Raw genomic sequence first — 24314 nt, 5'->3', positions numbered from 1 at the left:
TTTTCTGTATACAGTATAAAGAGTGAATCTGTCTCTCCATCTCTCAGTAGGAGTAGAGAAGACCAGCTCTCTCCAGTTCATCTTCAACACCATCAACCATGTTCTCTGTCTCTCTGCTGCTGCTGGCAGCTGCTTCCTGTGAGTTATAAGTTGACAAACAATAAACCAGGCTGCCAAAATCATGTACAAATATTCCATTGTAATGTGTCTTTATGTAATTTCATGTCTTGCTATGTGAAAGTATCTAATCATATGTTACTTTGCAGGTGTCTTCTGTCAGATAGAACTGAGTCAGCCAGGCTCTCTGACCGTGCAGCCTGCACAACCTTTGACCCTCTCTTGTAAGGTCTCTGGGTATTCTATAACCAGTACCTGCTGCTGTACAGCTTGGAACAGGCAGCTTGCAGGAAAAGAACCAGAGTGGATTGGATATGTTTGTCATGATGGTAAAACATATTATGGCAGCAAATTCAGCAGCAAGTTCAGCATCACCAGAGACACCTCCAGTAGCACAGTGACTCTGAAAGGACAGAGTCTGCAGACTGACGACACAGCAGTTTATTACTGTGCTCGCTACCACATTGATCCAAACCAACAGCAGACCTGTACATAAACCTTCTCCACACTTGTCAGAGATGAATATGTACATACCTAGAGGGGGCGATCTTAGCCTCCAAATAAAATACAGAGCAAGACCTATGAATACTGAAGACAACAGGCAGTGAATTAGTCAGCTGTTATAAAATCAGTCTGGCCAGACCAGTGGCGTAGTGGTCCCTAGAGAAGTGGGCATACTCTTCATTTTGCTTTTTTTTAAGCAGCCTATACAGCAAACGATAAATGCCCTGTTTTATACATAATGACATACTCTATTTTACCCAACAAATGATTAAGCCAGTATGATTTACCCATTGCCTTATGATTCCTGCTGCTTGACCTCAGGGCACTGGGCTGATGTTAACGGAGCTAACGGTTAACAGCTCTGGTTTAGCCTCACTATCAGTAGTTGAGCTGCTGGTTGATGTAGTTTTGCGAGGACTTTTGCAATTGTAAAAGGAAATTGTTGTTTGAATGGCTCGCTTCATCTTACCTGTTCCTTACATTTCTGTAAAGGCCAAAAATTCAAAGTAAATTAACAACTTTGTCTACGGTCAATTCTTATAAAGACCCGCCCTACTCTGCCTCTGATTGGCTCATCATCAGTTCTCGCGTTAACAACCTAACCAATCTAACCAGCGAAGGCCTTGAGTAGTTATACACAATATGTAGAGAGTGACTCTTGTAATCTCTCACTTTTCAAAATGTGAGAGATTACATGATAGACGATCAATTACATTACATAACACCATACACTGTAAACCTAACAAAGTGAAACATCCTGTCATACAGTGTGCGAATTACAGGGGGTCTTGGGGAGGGTTTGACCCCCCTAATAAAGACTACGACCCCCCAAAAGAGGTACAAACAACATGCGGGGGGGTTGATACATTTGTATATTGTTCTTACCTGTAATCGTAAATGATAATTTGCACTCTGCTGTCAAACATAAATAATTCATGTGTAAAGTCAAGTTTTAATGTATCATTGTACGGAAAGGAAGGTTTGCAGGTTACTCCTGGAAAAAGTTATTCTACCTTCGGTTCAGACAGTATGAATCTGATGGTATATATTTGATAAATGGATGATGATAAAACCAACAGGTAGAGACAGAAGACCGATCCAGATCACTGGAGGTTAAAGTTTAACTGTTAAACCCATGCATGTATGTATGTTGTCATGGTTACGGTAACATGCTCAGATGGGCAATCCATCAGTGTAGGATTATTGAACCCTACATGACATGCTCAGACGAAGAGGTGGAGCTTATGCAAAGTTTTCAATCTCTTTCTCTCCTTTAATATGTCCACCTGACACATTTCACTATGCAAATGACATTCCCCCTCTCTCTCTCTCTCTCTCTCTCTCTCTCTCTCTCTCTCTCTCTCTCTCGCTCTCTCTCTCTCTCTCTCTCTCTCTCTCTCTCTCTCTCTCTCTCTCTTATAAATCTGTCATTGATCACATAGGAGCAGTGTTGACACAATACAGAGCAGCCTGTAACCATGACTCTGACCAAACTACTTCTGTTGTCTGTCTATCTACTAGGTAAGTAGATGCACTCTTATAGGGGAATCCTCTCCTTTACATGCCAGAGAATCGATGTGAGACTTCATGACTTTGTCTCCACAGGTGTTCAGGGTCAGACACTGATTCAGTCTGAACCAGTGGTTAAGAAGCATGGAGAATCCCACAAACTGACTTGCACGGCTTCAAATCTTGACATGAGTAGCTACTGGATGGCTTGGATCATACAGGCTCCTGGGAAGGGGCTGGAGTGGATGGCTACTATAACCCATAATGCTGGCAGCACCTACTACTCTCAGTCAGTCCAGGGTCGGTTCACCATCTCCAGGGACAACAACAAGAAACAGGTGTACCTCCAGATGAACAGCCTGAAGACTGAAGACTCTGCTGTTTATTATTGTGCTCGAGAGCCACAGTGACACAGGAAGCTGCAGAGCTGTACACAAACTGATCAACACAGATCTCACATGAGAGACTATGAGGTGTAACTGTGCAAATAATATCTCTCACAAGAGAGCTATGAGAGGAAAAAGGCTGTCCACATTAACATCCCTCTATGTTTGAGTATACCACTAGTATAACAGCAAAATTCATTGTGTCCTATTTAACTAAACTCATCAAATTCATCCATATCCTTCCCCTTCATATACATTTATAGATGAAATGTCCAATTATCCTAAGAAATGCTACAATACATTCACAGCTGTTGAGAATTTCTCCCCAACTGACCCCCCTTTATTTGATGGCCTTTGTACAGATAATCATTTGCTTTTATGGATGTAAACCCTACACACAATACTTCAGTCTAGATATTGGTTACAGATGGCAAAAGAAAACTTATCAAAATGTATGGTTTTTCCAAATATGTATCTATCCAGCCAGTCATCCTTCCATCAACTCATCCACTCATGCCTTTTCATATTATGTTACAATATGTATATAATGAAATGTATACAGAACAAGTAAACCTGTTTTCCAGTTCTTGTCAACCTGAATCAAATGCCTATGTGATCTTTCCTCTGTGAGAAGGAGTCATTTAAAAACATCTATCGTAATCTTAAATTTTTAAATTAGAAAAATATCCAATGTGTTACATTATTAGATAATAAATACAGTGTTTCATCAGTATATGCAATTATATGTCTGTACATATTACATTGCTTTACTGGTCATAGTGCAGCTGCTGACATACTGTGAGACTGTGATGAAAAAATATCCACAAGAGAGATATGGGTAAAAGGCCATTTAATAGTGAAGGCCAAAGTATAACAGAACTTGACAATGTCAGCCTGATCCTGCCCATTCTATTTTCAAAAACAAATTGGAGTGAAAAGTTGTGGGTAGGGGATTTTCTCATGAATATTCATGTATGTCCAATTATGCTTATTATACTAGCCAGCTAGTTCAAAACAGAAACAATGGACAGTGATATTGAGTCCTTAACTATTCAAAATCAATGTATTGAAATTGTCAAGGATTTAGCAAATAAAAAAAAACATGTAATTTTTTAAAGAGAGAGAGGGGAGGGAGAGCGAGAGAAATAAATAGTGCATTTCGCTTTCTTTCATGGTTCTAAAATATGTAAGCAATACTTCAGCCCAAGTGAAGTGTTTATAATGGTAACAGTTGTATTTAAATTGTATGTATTTTTAAGTAGTTATTGATACATACATCCGTGCATTAATTCATTCATTCATCCATCCATCCATTCAACCTTTCCAGCCAGTCATCCTTCCATCAACCAACCCATTCAATTCTGTCATGATTCATAACAAATATGATATCATGAAATAATGCTGCCTGTGAGAAGGACAAAACACCATCAATCCACAAACAAAATGTACTAAATCAACTAGCTATTGCTGAATTATAGAGTACATTCAACGTAACCAGAAGGTTAATACTGTAATGGTCTTATTTTAAAATGGTATACATTATTAAGACAATCACCTGTAAGGATATTTAATATTCTGTCAGTTAATCTAGGCACATCTCATGATGCTATACTGTACCTACTCCACAGTTGGACAACACTGGGGTGGATACATCATATTTGAGTGGGTGGAGGACCCTTTGATGAACAAGTTCAGCATGAACAGAGTCCTACAGCAGCACCACGACTGTACTGTACTGTATAATTAGAATGAAGACAAAGTTGTGTATGTCCAATGACTTATTTTTTCCCTTTGGTATTAATTATTACATTATTTCTGTGAATATGCAAATATTTTTCTAAGAAGACCCATGTCTCCTCCCACTGCTGTTAGACTCTGATTTAACCAGACTCCACAGACTCCCCCCTTAGTCTCCACAGACACCACACCCAGAACACACCGGCCTTCCTCCTCCGTGGACAGAACCCAAGAACGTCTTCATCATGAAAGTTCTAGAATATGTGTTTTTCCTTGTTCTAATTCCAGGTGAGTAAGAAACAGAGGTGTCTCTGTCCAGGGGAGGAAAGAGGAGAGGAGCTGTCCTTATCTGAGGCTGAGCTCCTTCATCTCAACTCTTTTTCTGTTTTTCAGCTGTTCAGACCCAGTCTCTCACCTCCTCAGAACCAGTGGTGAAGAGACCAGGAGACCCAGTCACTCTGTCATGTATTGTGTCTGGATTCTCTATAAGTAGCTATTACATGAACTGGATAAGGCAGAAACCAGGGAAAGGACTGGAGTGGATTGGATACATTGACACTGGCACTAGTGCTTACTATGCACAGTCTCTACAGGGTCAGTTCATCATTTCTAAAGACAGCTCTAAGAACCAGATAAAGTTGGAGGTGAAGAGCCTGAAGACTGAAGACTCTGCTGTTTATTACTGTGCTCGAGACCCACAGTGACACAGGAAGCTGCAGAGCTGTACAAAAACTGATCAACACTGATCTCACATGAGAGACTAGGAGGTGTGACTGTGCAAATATTCTCTCCCACAAGAGAGCAATGAGAGGAGAAAGGCCAACATAACATCATCTCTACATCATCATCCCTCTTCATTTGCGCTTACCACAATACAATACAAATCATTTGTCCTGTCCCATTGCTCAAATGTAAAAAAAAATTCCATCAGAGATTTATTTGTAAGAGACAGAGAGACAGAGAGGCACAGCCTTCTACTGGAAAATGTAATATATTCAAAAACTTTTTTTTATTTTATTCTGAATTTCAGAAGACTATGGATGCAAAAAATTTGTCCTGTCACATTGCTCAAATGTATTATTTTGTTTTATGAGAAAGGGAGAGAGTTTTTAAGAGAGGGAGAGTGGCACAGGCTTCTACTGGAAAATGTCCAAAATTAAAAAATGTTACGTAAGAAATTGCTGTTGTAAAGTATATCCATTAAACATATTATTTTGCTGCTCTAGTTCCAGTGCAATGCTTCAGATTCAAGTTCTTCACTGACTCTTGTTTTTTTATTCAGAATTTAAGAAGTCCTATGGATGCAAAGTAGGCAACACTCCTCCCCTTCTCTGTATACAGTATAAAGAGTGAATCTGTCTCTCCATCTCTCAGTAGGAGTAGAGAAGACCAGCTCTTTCCAGTTCATCATCAACACCATCAACCATGTTCTCTGTCTCTCTGCTGCTGCTGGCAGCTGCTTCCTGTGAGTTATAAGTTGACAAATAATAAACCAGGCTGCCTAAATCATGTACAAATATTCCATTGTAATGTGTCTTTATGTAATTTCATGTCTTGCTATGTGAAAGTATCTAATCATATGTTACTTTGCAGGTGTCTTCTGTCAGATAGAACTGAGTCAGCCAGGCTCTCTGACCGTGCAGCCTTGACAACCTTTGACCCTCTCCTGTAAGGTCTCTGGGTATTCTCTAACCAGTACCTGCTGCTGTACAGCTTGGAACAGGCAGCTTGCAGGAAAAGAACCAGAGTGGATTGGATTTGTTTGTCATGATGGTAAAACATATTATGGCAGCAAATTCAGCAGCAAGTTCAGCATCACCAGAGACACTTCCAGCAGCACAGTGACTCTGAAAGGACAGAGTCTGCAGACTGACGACACAGCAGTTTATTACTGTGCTCGCTACCACATTGATCCAAACCAACAGCAGACCTGTACATAAACACTCTGCTCACTTGTCAGAGATGAATATGTACATACCTAGAGGGGGCGATCTTAGCCTCCAAATGAAATACAGAGCAAGACCTATGAATACCGAAGACAACAGGCAGTGAATTATTCAGCTGTTATAAAATCAGTCTGGCCAGACCAGTGGTGTAGTGGTCCCTAGAGAAGTGGGCATACTCTTCATTTTGCTTTTTTTTAAGCAGCCCATACAGCAACCGATAAACACCCTGTCTTATAAATAGTGACATACTCTATTTCACCCAAAAAATTATTAAGTCAGTATGATTTACACATTGCCTTATGATTCCTGCTGCTTGACCGTTCCAAAAAGTGGTCCGGAACATTACACACACACTGCCTTATATAAACTTAGAACATATGGTAAATCAATCAATGTAGCTGTGTCTGTGATTGGCTAGCACTAGTCAGTGACAGCTAAGACAGTAGGTGCGTTCGACTTCATGAAGCGCCGGCGTCGCCTGCAGCCGCCTGCAGCCGCCTGCAGCCGCCTGCAGCCGCCTGCAGCCGCCTGACTTGAAGCAGCCAATGGCATTCTCAGCTTCAAGGCAGCCGGCTGCAGCCGGCTGTCGGCACCGCCGGTGCTGTATGAACTCGAACACAACTAGTATAACCCCAGTCAAGGTGTCCCAAAGTTCTTTGATGTCACATCTCTCTCTAAATGAGAAGATAGTAAAGATAACTTCAAACAAAAAAATATTAAACACAAACAGAACTCAGGACACCATCTCCATTACCAAAAGGTCAGAGCAGCTGCAACAATTAACTCTCTAAAACTACTCCCTCAAGTCACAATAACTCAAGTCCCCCGACTCCATGTTTCTGGATCCTAGTTAGGTATCATAAAACAAGAGGTCATAATTACCTAAAGACAATATGACTTAAATCCCTACAAGATAGAAAGTCACATAAGACTCCACACTCATTCTCTAGAGCAAAGTATCCTACAGAGCTTCTGTTTCTTACATTCACTGTCTATCCTTTATCAATCAACAGCGGAGCTTACAGCTTACAGTTATAAAACACATACATTGTAACTATGTCCTAAAATTATTTCACACCCTCCATATACATTTATAGATGAAATGTACAATGTCCAATAATGCTACAGTACATAGGTGTTTCAAAATAGATGGAGAGCAATGGTGTGGTTGTTGTGGATTTCTCCCCAACTGACCCCCTTTCATTTGATGGCCTTTGTACAGATGGTAATTTGCTTTTATGGATGTAAAACCTATATACAATATTTCAGCTCAAATGAAGTCTAGATATTGATAACTGAAGCAGGACTTCATAGGATGGTGCAGCGGAACCGCCTCCAGATCAACTCTGGTAAAACCAAAGAGCTGGTGGTGGACTTCCGCCGGGTTAAACACTCTCCTCCGGCACCAGTGAACATCCAGGGAATGGACATTGAGATTGTGAGATCTTATAAGTACCTGGGTGTTCCCTTGAACAATAAACTGGACTGGACTGATCACACTCATGCAATTTACTAGAAGGGACAGAGCAGACTCTACCTGCTGAGGAGACTGAGGTCTTTTGGTGTGCAGGGAGCACTCCTGAGGACCTACTTTGACTCGGTGGTGGCATCAGCCATCTTCTATGGAGTGGCCTTGCGGGGGTAGCAGCATCTCGGCTGCTGACAGGAGGAGACAGAACAAGCTAATCAAGAAGGCCAGCAGTGAGCTGGGGTGTCCACTGGATACTGTGGAGGTGGTGGGAGATGGATGACTGATAAGCTATCATCCCTGATGGACAACACCTCCCACCCCATGCGGGACACCCTGGCAGCGCTAAGCAGCTCCTTCAGCCACCGGCTGATTCACCCCCGGTGTGTGAAGGAGTGGAGAGGAATCGCAGGTCTTTCCTTCCTAATACTGTCAGGCTGTACAACCAGCTGTGCTGCCAGTAGATCACCAAACACAAACATTTGTGCAATATATACACATACTACTGTATTATCACTTATTTACTTATTTTGCTACATTGTTGTTATGCACTATGTTGTTTTTTACTTGTTTTTAAAGTTTGCACTATCTCTGCGCTGCTGTATTCCTGCAAATTTCCCCACTGCAGGACTAATAAAGGATTATCTTTTCTTATCTTATGCAGCTGCTGACATACTGTACAGTGTGTATCTACTCTTGTTTTGTAATCAATTTTAAATGAGTCTTATGGATGCAAAGTAGTCAACACTCCTCCCCTTCTCTGTTTATAAATAGTCTGTCTCTCTGTCGGAGTAGGTGAAGAGCTCTTTCCAGTTCATCTTCAACACCATCACCATGTTCTCTGTCTCTCTGCTGCTGCTGGCAGCTGCATCCTGTGAGTTTTTGGTTCTTTTGATACAACTAACATATACGTACTGCTAGAGTGTCTAGTATAGTATGAATTGATGTCATTTGTGGTCTAAATTAGTTTCTTATTATTATTTGACACATACAGGTGTTTACAGTGACCCTGAGGTTGTCCAGTCTGGTCCTGTGGTTGTGAAGCCAGGAGAGTCTTTCACCATATCTTGTAAACATTCTAAGACATCGTGTCCACGTTGGATCAGTCAAGCTGAGGGAATAAACATCCAGTATTTGGGATATGGATGTACTGGTGGGAGCAATGACGTTGTGAATTCCTTTAAAAACAAGATCAGTTTCAGAGGTGACAGCTCCAGCAGCACAGTGTTTCTAGAAGGGAGGAACTTGCAGACTGAAGACACAGCTGTGTATTACTGTGCTAGACAGTCACACTGTTACACACCAACAGCAGACCTGTACATGAACCCCCCCTTCTCTAAAATAAATTGACCTATGACAACCTGTAGGGGGGAAATCTTAGTTTCCAATAACATTTTAAACTGTAGGCATATGAATAATGAGCAATCGGGAGTGAACATTTTGCTTGTTTTATCAGACACTGTCTGTGGAGAATAACTGTCCTTCAATATCTAGAAGTGATGATGTAACGGGGGCAAATGTCCACCATGAAAATGTGTTTGGGGGTGGGGCAGTCTGTCTGTTTGTGCGTATTGTGTGTGTGTGTGCTTGTGTTATCCCTCTACTGTCCCTAATTGCTGGCTAATTGGGAACCCACGGGATTGGTTGTGCAGCGCATAAAATCCACTGTGTCCTCCCAACGGGAGAGCTTTTGGAGAGCTGCGCCGGACAACGAAAAGATTCCGGGGCCCGCGCCGGACGACGAAAAACTAGTCATCGACGACGAACGACGAGTGAGATCTCTGGTTGGTGGCAGGCGCCCGTGAAGGACTCTACTACGAACCTCCACGTAGTGGGACAACAGCAACCGTTCGAGCAACGATCGAGCAGAAGGACAAATACAACGCACTCAACGAAACAACGTCAAGGAAACGCTAGAGAACGCTGGTATCGTGAGCACCGCCAAGAGACATACAACGCCCTCTATTTCTGCAGCAAAGTTCTGTGGGAAACGTACCCACGCCACCACTGTGAAAGGACAGTTTTGGTGGAACTGCGGTGCGCTTTCGGCTGCGTTACACTGAAGCCCGGAGTCATCAATTGGGTCGTGAGTGGTGTATGGACTGGGGGCTATGAGCCTATCGCCGTTTTGCGGCATAGATTTCTGGTGCACGTGTATGTTTTGCAGTGTTGTGGGTTTTGCTGTGGATTTACTGTAAATTGCTGTGGATTTGCTAACCTTAGCTTTTGGCACCAGGTGCGGAGCTGCGATTCGCTCATGACTAGGTCTTCTGTTTTTAGAACTGTAAATTAATAAAGGGATATTTTCTGGTAAACTATTTCACCGTGTTGGTTGTGTGCCTCAGGGATCAGTTTAACCTGCTATCCGTTACAATGACAGATTACATTTAACACCACATAATGAAATACAGTGAAACATGCTGAAATAAAAACATATACAATGTATGACTGCAAAGATATATATATATACTGCAGTGTATTACTGTGCTGGAGACACACTATAAAATCTCTTAGGAACCATAACACAAAAACCAGGTGGCTGAGAGTGTGCTCACACATAGCCACCCACCCATGTACACACACACGAACACACAGTCAGTGGTATATTTGTCACATGCACCAAATAGCATAACATCATCAGGACATTGCAATTCCCATAACCTGGCCACACATATGCACACGCATGCAAAAACACACACTCATATACGCACCCACCCACCCTTGCACACACACACACACACAAACACACATACATACATAGACACACCCACCCACCAATGCACACATATGCACACACATGGAAAGGTTTGATTTAATTTCCAAGTAAAAGTCCATCATGGTGGCTCTGAGGTGAAATGCCGAAGATAATCCTCATCCTTTTCAACTATTTCTAAATGTGTACAGCAGACTGATAAAACGTTTCATGGTCCATGAATTTAAGCAAACCAGACATTTTTAAAACACAACAAAATGATCATCACACCCTTTCTGTATCCATTTATACCTTCTGGCTTCCATAATTTGCATAATGCAACTTGCATAATATTCATGCAAATCTACCTCTGATCCTCTCCCAGGAAAAGGCGTGTCCACCTGTTGGTCTATAAGACTTCCTGTCCTCTGGTAAAATCCCACCAGTTCAGTTTCAACACAAACCATGTTCCCTCCATCTGTACTACTGGTGATGGCAGCTGCACACTGTAAGTCAAGACTTTGTGTGTCAAATCCATATTGTCTCTGAACATTTCTGATGAATGGCATTGATATTGTTTATTTCAACAGGTGTACAGGGTGCTACCCTCACCCAGCCTGGATCTATAGTTGTGAAGCCAGGAGAGAGTTTATCCATCTCCTGTCAGATCTCTGAGACAAGCTACTGTATCCACTGGATAAGACAATCTCAGGGTAAAGCATTAGAGTGGATGGGATACAAGTGCAATGGAGGGAGCTCTGGTACCAAAGACTCACTGAAGAACAAAGTCAGTTTCACTGAAGACACCACCACAAACACAGTGTTCCTCAAAGGAAACAACTTTCAGCCAGAAGACACAGCTGTGTATTACTGTGCCCGACAGTCACAGCGATACACACAAACAGGAGCCTTGTACAAAAACGTATGGGACTCACTTCAGTTATCAAATAATATAGTTTAGAAATCTACAGTAGGATTGTCACAGAAATGAAAAAAATTACTGTCTGGAAAAATACCACCACAGCTGTATACACCTCAGTATCCAAATAGTGATTTAAATATGAACGCAATTTAAATCAGGGGTGTCCAGCCCTGTTCCTGGAGAGCTACCTACCTACCTTTTTGCTCCAACGCTAATCTAGCACACCTGATTCTAATACTTAGCAGGTTGATGTGTTGAATCTGTGGAATTCAGCAGCTTACAACAACTCTGAACAACACAACACCTGAACATCCATTCAATCCCTCAATCAGATTGCTGAGTGGTTAGGGAATCGGGCTATTACTGCAATCAGAAGGTTGCCGGTTCGATTTCCGGCTGTGCAACATGACGTTGTGTTCTTGGGCAAGGCTCTTTATCCAGTTTCTCTGGATAAGGGCGTCTGCTAAATGTAAATGTAATCAATCTGAAGTACTGTTTGTGTGTAGTTCAGGCCCAGAATAAGCAGATGAAAAGGGCTGAGACCAGACCTTTCTCACAACTTGGACAGCAGTGCCAGAACTGTAACTCTCATGATGGATTCTCAGTAGTTCTACTGTCATGTTTGTTCCTGGTCAGGGCTTCTGTTCCTCTCCCGCTCTCCACAGTAAGATGGGTAGAGATGGAAGAACTGGATGGAAGTGTAGAGCAAGAAGGATTCAAAGGAAAGAAACAACAGTTTCCATCAACTGAGTGTATCAATAGAACCCTGTAGAGGGCAGGCTGACACAAGTGTTTATTGATGACAACCATCTGAAATGTTAGCCTGGCTGCCAGCCCAACTTCTCCCCGCCCAAAATAAAATTTTGTCGGGAAGTTGGGTCTGGAGGGTCTCGTATTGGGGACCAACTACAGAAAACCAGAATCTGGGCGAACCAATGAAATTGCCAGGGCGGGCTTTATACGATGATGGACAGATGATCAACAGTAACGTAATCACCCACGTCACAAAACAGCGCTTAAGTTGAATTCGTTTTGAACAAACATGGCTACCGCTGGAGATCTGGAATGTTATGTCTGCTATCGAGTCTGTTTTAGAAGACATCGACAGCGCATTAATTTTGAAAGAGGAACAGAGAGACGCAATCAAGGCATTTGTCGATGGAAAATCTGTTTTTGCCGTCCTTCTTACGGATTCTGTAAAAGTTTAATTTATCAGCTGGCCCTGATGGTCGCGAAGAAGATGGGACACAATGAAAACCTAGTGGCCATTGTGGTTTCTCCTTTTCTTTTGTGGAGTTGTAATCCTAAACGGAGAACTTGTTCGTATATGCATTGCCCTTTATTTTTTCGCTCAAAAAGTTTGACTGTGTGAACAAGTACTCCCCTTACCCTTAAATTAATTTTACAACACTGGCAAAAATCGTTTGTAATCATTCTTCAAGCATACTTCAAGTCTACTTGTAGTTCAGTTCTGTTGACAACAACTATGCGGTGCTTAACATACGTCACATACTCTGTTGCTCTGATTGGTTGTAGATCTATCCAATTGAGCAAAGGCATTTGTTTTCCTGGCTCGTTTGAAACACGCCCTGTAGTCAAAGCCCAACGGAGAGTTCTCAGACTCATATTCTGACTAGAATTATGAGTATGACAACGTCAGGCTACTGAAATGTATCCCCCCCCCAAAGAAACACATATAAATGTCTGTTATCATTTAACTCTTATCTTAAATGCTGCTCTTTTAACTTGAAAGGTGCATGTCTGTCCAAAACACATTCTCAACACGCAAAGGGATTCTGAACAATAAACGCAGAAGGTAAATCTGAAGTGTCTATAGAAGGTGTATGATTGGTTCTCCTGGTAAAGAGGAAGGGATCATGCAAAACAGATACTTTAACTTCACTGTATATAGTTCACTGTTAAACAAGGCTCATTCTGCGTCCAAACTCTCCTAACTGCTTAGTCCTGGCTACCTTGCATAGATATAATCACCTCACAATGTTTCCTACTTTTGGAATACTCTACCTGATGATGTGTGTGATAGGTGAGGAGACTTACTCAATATTAAAAGACTGACACTATGTTTTGGGAACAACAAACTTAACTTCATTGATTTCCTCCACAGGTATTCAATGTCAGACACTGACTGAGTCTGAACCAGTAGTTGTGAAGCCTGGAGAATCCCACAAACTGACCTGTACTGCCGCTGGGTTCACATTCAGTAGCTACTGGATGGCTTGGATCAGACAGGCTCCTGGGAAGGGGCTAGAGTGGATGGCTCTTATAAACACAGGTGGTGGCGGCACCTTTTACTCTCAGTCGGTTCAGGGTCGGTTCACCATCTCCAGGGACAACAACAAGGACCAGGTGTACCTCCAGATGAACAGCCTGAAGACTGAAGACTCTGCTGTTTATTACTGTGCTCGAGAGCCACAGTGACTGAATGTGGTTGAGCAGCTGTACAGAAACCTACTTCTCTAACTCCGGCTGTCTAACCATGTTAAAAAAACGTTATTAATTTGATTAAATGCAATGTTGAAAATGCTAACAATAAAAGACTTGAACTTGAAAATGTAGGAATTCAGGACAACAATGAGAAAAGTGCTCTTAAAAATACAACAGAAAACCTCCTCACCACCATCCCAATGTCTCAACGTTATGCTAACATGCTAGTTTACATCAAGTTTCACCCTTATATGAAAATGGCCCATTCTCTGAATCATTCTCAAATATAACGGTAATGAAAGACTTGTCATAAGTCTCATCTTCGGGGTTTTATTTTTACATTTGTATTAATATTACCTTGGTCATAAGGTCATTTCTAACATATTTTTTACTCTTCTTTTTTTTAAGTACTGATCATCCCTACTAATGCAAAGTAGTCAACACACCTCCTCCCCTTCTCTGTTTATAAAGAGTCTCTCTGTCTCTCAGTATGAATAGAGAAGAGCAGCTCTTTCCAGTTCATCTTCACCATCAACCATGTTCTCTGTCTCTCTGCTGCTGCTGGCAGCTGCTTCCTGTGAGTCCCTCTGGATTCCTGCGTTCGAAAATTACGCGCCTATCTTATATTCAATGTATCATATCATTTGAAATGATGAACTCAGTCATTCTAACCAGTAAAGCTTTTAGATTGTTTTGATTACATGTTTGAGTTTATTTCTTTCTCCTTGCAGGCGTGCACTGTTGACTAGAGCTCTCCCAGCCAGGTTCAATGGTTGTCCAGTCAGGAGAGTCTTTGATCCTCACTTGTAAGGTTTCTGGATATTCTCTAACTGATAGCAGCAATGTTTGTGGAATAGGTTGGATACGACAACCTGCAGGGAAATCCCTGGGATGGATTTGGACTATCTATCACAATGAAAACTCAGCTTCTCAAAGTTCTCTCAGAGCCAAGTTCAGTGTTGCCAGAGACACCTCCAGCAGCACAGTGACTCTGAAAGGACAGAGTCTGCAGACTGACGACACAGCTGTGTATGACTGTGCTCGCGAACACAGTCATACAAACCAAAGCAAGCCCAGCCTAAAAACCCTTTGGAGAAATGTATTCAAACTACAATACTTGGGATATGGACTTCTATATGAACTAGTATTGTACAATATTTCTGAAAATAAAGGGATGTGTATGAATCTCAGATGAGATGTGCATGAAGCTTGACCAATTTTCAGATTCACACTGTTAGTAGTACACATGTATTTTCCAGTTAGAACAGATGAAAGGAATATGTATGATATGATGAGGGAGAAATATGTAATCAGACACACTGTTTTATATGTTTGTTCCCCTGAAGTATCTGCAAGTGTGGGATGACCAACTATACCTGCTAAATCCTATAGGTGGCACTCCAGATTAACCCAACAAGTTGCTGGTCATCACTAAAACAAGAAGACAGGTCAGATGTTCTAATCTACACAAAAGTGAAAATAAATCAATTTAATGTTTGTATAGATATTGACAGCAAAAAATCGACATGTCTCTTCAAGCACTGTGCAAAAAGTTTAAATGCTCCTTAGTATGGGATGCAACTGCTTCCATTTATGTATAAACTGTCTTATTTACATACCCAGCAAAGAAACAAAAGGTTATCATAGGGACATTTATTTCAAAATTAAATGGACAGAACAAACATCACAAATGAGACATACAAACAGCAGACAGGTACAATGGCAACACGCTGGAAAGAAAGAAAAAAATGTCCAAAGAAAAGGAATGAGCAGAGACCTGAAACAACTCAGCATTTCAGCGGAACCACCACACCATTACCTCTAAAGGGAACGTTAAGAAAGACAAATTTGGTCTTCTAAAACTGTTTGTATGTAATCTCCCCTCCCTGTGAGGAGGAGTCAATGCAAAACCGATTGTTCAATCTCTATTTATAGACTACAGAGTTGAGAAGTGGGATTGAAGAACCAACCAGATTAAGGAAGAAATAGACCACCAGCAGAACCTCTCAGCATGTTACCTCCTGGTGTGGTTCTGCTCATAGCTTTACGCTTGATAGGTGAATGCATTCAATTATATAATGTAGGCTGCTGAGCAAGGTTTGGATCTTAAACTATTGGACGTTTTTATCTGAGGTTTGATCTCAAACATTTCTTTGTGTCCACAGGTGTTAAAGGTCAGACCCTGACAGAGTCTGAACCAGCTGTTTTAAAAACGGGAGAATCTCACAAACTGACGTGTGTGTATTCTGGAATATCAGACGATAATGCTCATATTAGCTGGATCAGACAGGCTCGTGGGAAGGGACTAGAGTGGATTGCTCATATTTCTGCTCCAAGTGGTAGCAGCAAATATTACTCCCAGTCAGTCCAGGGTCGGTTCACCATCTCCAGAGATAATGGCAAGGACCAGGTGTACCTCCAGATGAACAGCCTGAAGACTGAAGACTCTGCTGTTTATTATTGTGCTCGAAAACCACAGTGACACAGGAAGCTGCAGAGCTGTACTAAAACTGATCAACACTGATCTCACATGAGAGAGTAGGAGGTGTCGCAGTACAAAGAATATCTCCCACAAGAGAGCTATGAGAGGAGAAAGTCCCTCCACATTATCATCCCTCTATGTTTGAGTATACCACTAATACAACAGCAACATTTCTTGTGTCGTATTTAACTAAACTCATCAAATTCAGCCTTGTCCTTCCCCTTCATATACATTTATAGATATAGATAATGTCCAATGTCCAATTTTGCGAAGAAATGCTACAGTAAATATATAGCTGTTTCAAAATAGATGGAGAGCAATGGTGTGTCTGTAAAATGTAAAAGCCATGTTTGTGGTTGAAAATTGTTGAGAATTAATTAACTTCCCAACTGACCCCCCTTCATTCGATGGCCTTTATACGGATGGTCAATAAATATGGTGCACTTTATCTTTTATGGTTCTAAAAATGTAATCAATCCTTCAGCCCTAGTGAAGTGTTTATAATGGTAACAGTTGTATTTAAATTCTATGTCTTTTTAAGTAATTATTGATCCATCCATCCGTGCATTCATTCATCCATCCATCCATCCATTCAACCTTTCCAGCCAGTCATCCTTCCATCAACCAACCCACTCAATTATTTCATGATTCATGACACATATGATATCATGAAATTATTATACAGGACTAATTAACCAGTTTTCCACTCTTATGAACCCTGCTCACATATCTGTATAATCATTGCTGTCTGTGAGTGGGACCAAACAACATCAATCCACAAACAAAATAAAACTGTACTAAAACAACTAGCTATTGCTGAATTATACAGTACATTCATTCTAACCAGAATGTTATTGATGGTCTTATTTTAAAATGGTATGCATTATTAAGAGGTTCACCTGTAAGGGTCCTGGATATTCTGTCAGTTAATCTAGTTGCAACTCATGATGCTATACTGTAGCTACTCCACAGTTGGACAACACTGGGGTGGATAACTCTTGTTTGAGTGGGTGGAGGACCCTTTGATGAACAAGTTCAGCATTAACAGAGTCCTATAACAGCACCGTGAATGTACAGTAACATGATTAAACTGAAGACAAAACTGTGTATGTAGACCTGTACGAGACCACAACATATGTGTCACTCCTGCATGAATGACGACTAAACAATGAAGGGATTTGTCAAAGAGTGATAGTGCGCCAGTGCTGCTCAAATGTCGAAGGACTTATTTCTTCTCTCTGGTATTAATGATCGCTTTATTTCTGTGAATATACAAATCTTTGTTTAAGAAGCCCCAGGTCTCCTCCCTCTGCTTTAAGACTCTGATATAACCAGACTCCACAGACTCCCCCCTCAGTCTCCACAGACACCACACCCAGAACACACCGGCCTTCCTCCTCCGTGGACAGAACCCGAGAACTTCTCCATCATGAGAGTTCTAGAATGTGTGTTTCTCCTGGTTCTAATTCCAGGTGAGTAAGAAACAGAAGTTTCTCTGTCCAGGGGGGGAAAGAGGAGAGGAGCTGTCCTTATCTGAGGGCTGAGCTCCTTCATCTCAACTCTTTTTCTGTTTTTCAGCTGTTCAGACCCAGTCTCTCACCTCCTCAGAACCAGTGGTGAAGAGACCAGGAGACCCAGTCACTGTGTCATGTAATGTGTCTGGATTCTCTATGAGTAGCTATTGGATGCACTGGATAAGGCAGAAACCAGGGAAAGGACTGGAGTGGATTGGATCCACTAGCAGTAGTGCTTCCTCTCTCCAGGGTCAGTTCATCATAACTGAAGACAGCTCCAATAACCAGATGAAGTTGGAGGTGAAGAGCCTGAAGACAGAAGACTCTGCTGTTTATTACTGTGCTCGAGACCACAGTGACACAGGAAGCTGCAGAGCTGTACAAAAACTGATCAACATTGATCTCACATGAGAGACAATGAAGTGTGCCTGTGGTAAAAACATCTCCATAAGAGAGCAATGAGAGAAGAAAGGCCCACTACATCATCATCCCTGTACGTTTTGTAATGGAAATTTTTGACATAGTTACAATATCTATGTTTCTTTAAGCGGTAAAAAGTAAGTTCCTTTGCTATAGACAGAAACTGAGGTTCTGTGATGTGAAACTCTGTAGAGGGACACTCAGATTGTCTTAAGGTATTTATGGTGTTGTTTTAAGATACCTAACTAAGATCCAGAGGGTCTCAGTTAGGTCTGGGGGTTGGGCAGAGCTGACCTGACCTTTTGGCCAAGGAGATGGCCAAGTCAGACATCCTGTTTGAAACTAGAAACTACATCAACATGGGACACTGGCCTGGGGGGTTTATTGTCTTTAACTGTCACTGACCAGTGCTGACCAATCATGGTGACCGCTGTATTGATTGATTATTAACATCTGGTATCCGTTCATATAAGGGGGACCTTTCCTTATTGTCCTTTATCACTCTTTCGAACGATTTGTGACTAGCGCACCCTTCATTGAGACTGATCAGCAAAGCTTTGTTTAATCATATGTAATTGTATAGTCTAAATAAATGGTATTGAAACCATATCCCTTGACTGTTCAGATATACACAGTGCCACTCAAATTCTTCCATAGCAGTTTGCACTTTCCACAATACAATAAAATCATTTGTCCTGTCCCATTGCTCAAATTAACATATTTTTTTCAATCAGAGATCTTTTTTAAGAGAGGGAGACAGAGAGGCACGGCCTTCTACTGGAAAATGTCAAATATCAAAAAAATGTATGTCATAAATTACTGCTGTAAAGTATATTCAGTAAACATTTTTTTGCTGCTCTGGGGCCAGGGCAATACTTCAGATTTTGGAGAAGTTTGTTAATCGACTCTTGTTTTTTTATTCCAAATTTAAGAAGTCCTGACAATGCAAAGTAGCCAACACTCCTCCCCTTCTCTGTACACAGTATAAAGAGTGAATCTGTCTCTCCATCTCTCAGTAGGCGTAGAGAAGACCAGCTTTCTCCAGTTCATCTTCAACACCATCAACCATGTTCTCTGTCTCTCTGCTGCTGCTGGCAGCAGCTTCCTGTGAGTTATAAGTTGACAAATAATAAACCAGGCTGCAAAAATTATGTACAAATATTCCATTGTAATGTGTGTTTGTGTAATTTCATGTGTCTTGCTTTGTGAAAGTATCTAATCGTGTGTTACTTTGCAGGTGTCTTCTGTCAGATAGAGTCCCTGCAGCCTGCACAACCTTTGACCCTCTCCTGTAAGGTCTCTGGGTATTCTCTAACCTGTACCTGCTGCTGTTCAGCTTAGAACAGGCAGCTTGCAGGAAAAGAACCAGAGTGGATTGGATATGTTTGTTATGATGGTACAACATGTTATGGCAGCAAATTCAGCAGCAAATTCAGCATCACCTGAGATACCTCCAGCAGCACAGTGACTCTGAAAGGACAGAGTCTGCAGACCGACAACACAGCTGTGTATTACTGTGCTAGACTCACAATGATACACACAAACAGCAGACCTCTACATAAAACCTCTGCTCACTAGTTACACATGGATATGTACCAACCTAAAGGGGGTGAGCTTAGTCTCCAAATATAATGAAGAGCAAGACCCATGAATATCTAAGACAACGGGAAGTGAATTAGTCAGCTGTTATGAAATCAGTCGGGCCAGACACAATTTGTAGAGTGACTCTTCTTCAAACCTTTCAAGATGGTGATAGATAGGGTCAGATGGCTGAGCAGTTAGGGAATTGGGCTATTAATCAGAAGGTTGCTGGTTCGATTCCCGGCCGTACGAAATGACGTTGTGTCCCACTTCACCCTACTTGCCTAAGGGGAATGTCCCTGTACTTACTGTAAATCGCTCTGGATAAGAGCGTCTACTAAATGCCATCCATTCATCATCTGCCGCTTTTCCGAGGGTTGGGTTGTGTGGGCAACAACCTAAGCAGGGAGGCCCAGACTTCCCTCTCCCCCGCCACTTCCACCAGCTCTTCCTGGGGGACCCGAGGCGTTCCCAGGCCAGCCAAGAGAAATAGTCCCTCCAGCGTGTCCTGGGTCTTCCCCGGGGCCTCTTCCTAGTGGAACGTCAGCAGGGAGGCGTCCAGGAGGCATCCTTATCAGTTGCCCGAGCCACCTTAACTGGCCCCTCTCGACGCGGAGGAGCAGCGGTTCTACTCTGAGCCCGTCCCGGATGACCGAGCTTCTCACCCCATGCTAAATGACTAAATGTAAATGAAATGTAAATGTAAATGTAATTACATTATAGACGACCAATTACATTAACACCAAACAAAGCGAAACATGCTGTCATACATGAATGATTCATGTGTAAATCCAAGTTTTAATGTATCAGCGTACTGAAAGGAAAGTTTACAGACTCCTCCTAGAGAAAATGTTTCTAACTTTAGTTCTGACAGTATGAATCCGATGGTATATATTTGATAAATGGATGATGCTAGAATCAACAGGTAGAGACGGAACAGTGACCCGGAACACTGAAGGTTAAACCAATGCATGCATGTATGTTGTCATGGTTACGGCAACTGGCTCAGAAGACAATCCCTCAGTGAAGGATTATTGAACCCTATATGACATGCTCACATGAATAGGCGGAGCTTATGCAAACTTTCTCTATCTCTCTCTTTCTCTATCTCTCTCTCTCTCTTATAAATCTGTTATTGATCACGTAGGAGCAGTGTTGACACCAACAGAGCAGCCTGTAACCATGACTCTGACCAAACTACTTGTGTTGTCTGTCTATCTACTAGGTAAGTAGATGCACTCTTATTGGAGAATTCTCTCCTTTACAAGCCAAAGATTCCATGTGAGACTTCATGACTTTGTCTCCACAGGTGTTCAGGGTCAGACACTGACTGAATCTGAACCAGTGGTTAAGAAGACTGGAGAATCCCACAAATTGACTTGCACGGCTTCAAATCTTGACATCAGTAGCTCCTGGATGGCTTGGATCAGACAGGCTCCAGGAAAGGGGCTGGATTTTGTTGCGATCATTGAGTATGATAGTGACAGAATCTACTACTCCCAGTCAGTCCAGGGCCGGTTCACCATCTCCAGGGACAACAACAAGAAACAAGTGTATCTCCAGATGAACAGCCTGAAGACTGAAGACTCTGCCGTTTATTATTGTGCTCGAGAACCACAGTGACACAGGAAGCTGCAGAGCTGTACAAAAACTGATCAACATTAATCTCACATGAGAGACAATGAAGTGTGACTGCGCTAAAAACATCTCCACAAGAGAGCAATGAGAGGAGAAAGGCCCAATACATCATCATCCCTCTGTTTGAGTGTACCAATCATGGGCGTCAGCAGCATTTTGAGAGTGGGGGGACACATTTTGCCCCATTTAAAAAAAAGATGTAGATGCAAATTCCCGTATTCTTTTAGTTGTCATACATATACTGAGGGACTGGACATTACAATATTTTGAAAACCAAACTTCCCAATAAGCAATGGGACATCTTCAACTACCTGTCCCCTTTCAGTACTCACCTCAGCAACGGAGCTGTCTCCACTGCCCCTGCATGCTGCCCCTGCCTCTGACTCAATTTCAACCACCTAGGCCATATCAGGAGACATGGAGATGCATTGAGCATTCTTTCAAATTGATAATTGAAATAAGCTTAATGTAGATTGTTCAAATGAAGATTTCTGAGATGTAAAGAGATCTTTCCTCTGTGAGAAGGAGTCATTTAAAAACATCCATCGTGATATTACATTTATTGAAAAATATCCCATGTTTTACATTATTAGATAATAAAATAATAAAATACAGTGTTTCATCAATATATGCAATTACATTTCTGTACATATTACATTGCTTTATTTTTATACAACTAACATATAAGTACTGCTAGAGTGTCTAGTAAGGTATCAATTCTTATCATTTGTGGTTTTAATTAGTTTTATCATTATTTGACACATACTGGTGTTTACAGTGACCCTGAGGTTGTCCAGTCCGGTCCTGTAGTTGTGAAGCCAGGAGAGTCTTCCACTATCTCTTGTTAACATTCTCATGCAATTTGTCCACGTTGGATCAGACCAGCTGAGGGAATAAACATGGAGTTTTTGGGATATGGATGTACTGATGGTAGAAGTGATGTTGTAAATTCATTTAAAAACAAGATCAGTTTCAGAGGTGACAGCTCTAGCAGCACAGTGTTTCTGGAAGGGAGTAACCTGCAGACTGAGGACACAGCTGTGTATTACTGTGCTTGCTACTGTTGTGGATTATTGATTAACGGAGCAGGGAGAAAGGCTTATGTGGGACACAGGGAGAAAGGAGAGAAGGCCTAAAGTCTGAACTGAAGTAAGAACTGTACAGAAAGCAAAGGAGAAAGGGGGGCTGGGGTGAAAAAGTGTTATCTGGACTGTAGTGTATTGTATGGACTCAAAAGAGTTGTTATTAGGGTTAAGAGTGAACAACAAAGTCTTCAGGGACATAGATCATGAAAGCTTCTGAGGGTTAGCAGCTGGGAAGACTTAAGATTGAAGGGGGAATAGAGGAGTAGCCTGTATGGGGTGAACTTGGGTCTCAGGAAAAATGGGAACATAGAGAGGAGGTTTTGAGGGGACATTAGAGATAGTGAGTGCGCATGCATGTTGGGGTTATCTAGGACAGGATGGTCTTAGCCAAAACATGGGAAAAACCTTCCAGAATCTTCTAGAATCTAGAAGGTTGTGAAATCGCAGAATGCAGGGTGGGCGATTTTCCTCAATTAGACAATATATAGGGGGGATGTCCAAGATATGTGATTGCTTTTTTCTGTCTTATTGTACTGATACCTCATTGCTGAATAAACACATCAAGCTCCCTTGATTTTGAAAGATATTTTGTCTTTGACTACTTTTTGAGAATCCTTTCGAAACAAATTCTACAACAGTACCACATTGATACACATGAACATTAGACCTGTACATGAGCCCCCCCTTATCTAAAATAGATAGACCTCTATAAACCTGTAGGGGGCAATCTTCGTTTCCAATAAAATATAAAACCTTAAGCATATGAATAATGAGCAATTGGGAGTGAACATTTTGCTTGTTTTACCAGACACTGTCTGTGGAGAGTAACTGTCCTTAAATATCTAGAAATGATTACAGATTACACAACACCACATAATGAAATACAGTGAAACATGCTGAAATAAAACATATCCTCGTAACAACTGAAGATACATACCAGGATGATGTTCTAGACAATGATCACAACCCACAGAAAATAATCAAAATATACCATAAAACCAAAAAAGGTCACAAAGATTTCTCATTCCAAAAAGTACTCCATTTATCAGATTATTTGATGTTCTCTCATATACTGTAGTTATTTCCCACACATTCATCTTTTCCCTATGCAAATCTATAAGAAGAAGAAAGTAGAGAAGGGGGGAGCCCTTCTCTACTTTCTTCCCTCCGCCTCCCCATATAAACAGTCTCTATGTGAGAGTCTGAGTGGTTCTCTGAGTCCAGGAGAGTAGACAAGAGAAGCTCCCTTGTTCATCTTCACCATCAACCATGTTCTCTGTTTCTCTGCTGCTGCTGCTGGCAGCTGCTTCCTGTGAGTCTCTGGGTAGATGGGCATGGAAAATGCATTGGGAATGAAAAAAACTGTTTAAAAATAATGACCTTGAAGAAACTAATTGTATGTTGAAATAATCAGTTCATGCTTGTTATCTGTAAGATCAATGATCATGTGTTTCATTTCCACAGATGTGCATGGTCTTGAACTCAGCCAGCCAGGCTCAATGGTTGTGAAGCCAGGAGAGATTCTGACTCTCACCTGTAAGGTGTCTGGCTATTCTGTCAGTGATAATAGTGTCAGCTATGCAACTGGATGGATTCGACAGCCTGCAGGGAAAGCACTGGAGTGGATTTTCCACATATGGGATAACGGAGATACCTACAAAAATAATGCACTAACAACCAAGTTCAGTATCTCTAGAGACACCCTCAGCAACTCAGTAACCCTAAAAGGACAGAATCTGCAGACTGAGGACACAGCAGTATATTACTGTGCTCGCCGCCCTCCACATGGATTCAAATCTACAGCAGACATGTACATAAACCCTCTCTTCACTAGAGAAGAATTTGTCTCAACCTGGAGGGGGCGATCT

General features: G+C 41.6%; 4 gene segments (V, D, J or C); all 4 read left to right on the top strand.

Annotated features, from left to right (window-relative positions):
* The first annotated feature begins 4436 nt into the window (after positions 1–4436).
* Positions 4437–4957, top strand: LOC124480025. The segment is given in 2 exon segments: positions 4437–4541; positions 4647–4957. Coding segments are annotated over 2 exon segments (354 nt in total).
* A 3544-nt stretch (positions 4958–8501) lies between these two features.
* On the top strand, positions 8502–9970 carry LOC124480029. The segment is given in 2 exon segments: positions 8502–8541; positions 8662–9970. Coding segments are annotated over 2 exon segments (396 nt in total).
* Positions 9971–13222: 3252 nt separating this feature from the next.
* On the top strand, positions 13223–13853 carry LOC124480023. The segment is given in 2 exon segments: positions 13223–13325; positions 13407–13853. Coding segments are annotated over 2 exon segments (360 nt in total).
* Positions 13854–15688: 1835 nt separating this feature from the next.
* Positions 15689–16467, top strand: LOC124480022. The segment is given in 2 exon segments: positions 15689–15783; positions 15892–16467. Coding segments are annotated over 2 exon segments (363 nt in total).
* Positions 16468–24314: the final 7847 nt, after the last annotated feature.

Source organism: Hypomesus transpacificus, chromosome 17, assembly GCF_021917145.1.
Source record: "Hypomesus transpacificus isolate Combined female chromosome 17, fHypTra1, whole genome shotgun sequence".
NCBI lineage: Eukaryota > Metazoa > Chordata > Actinopteri > Osmeriformes > Osmeridae > Hypomesus > Hypomesus transpacificus.
This window is presented reverse-complemented; position numbering and strand designations above follow the sequence as displayed.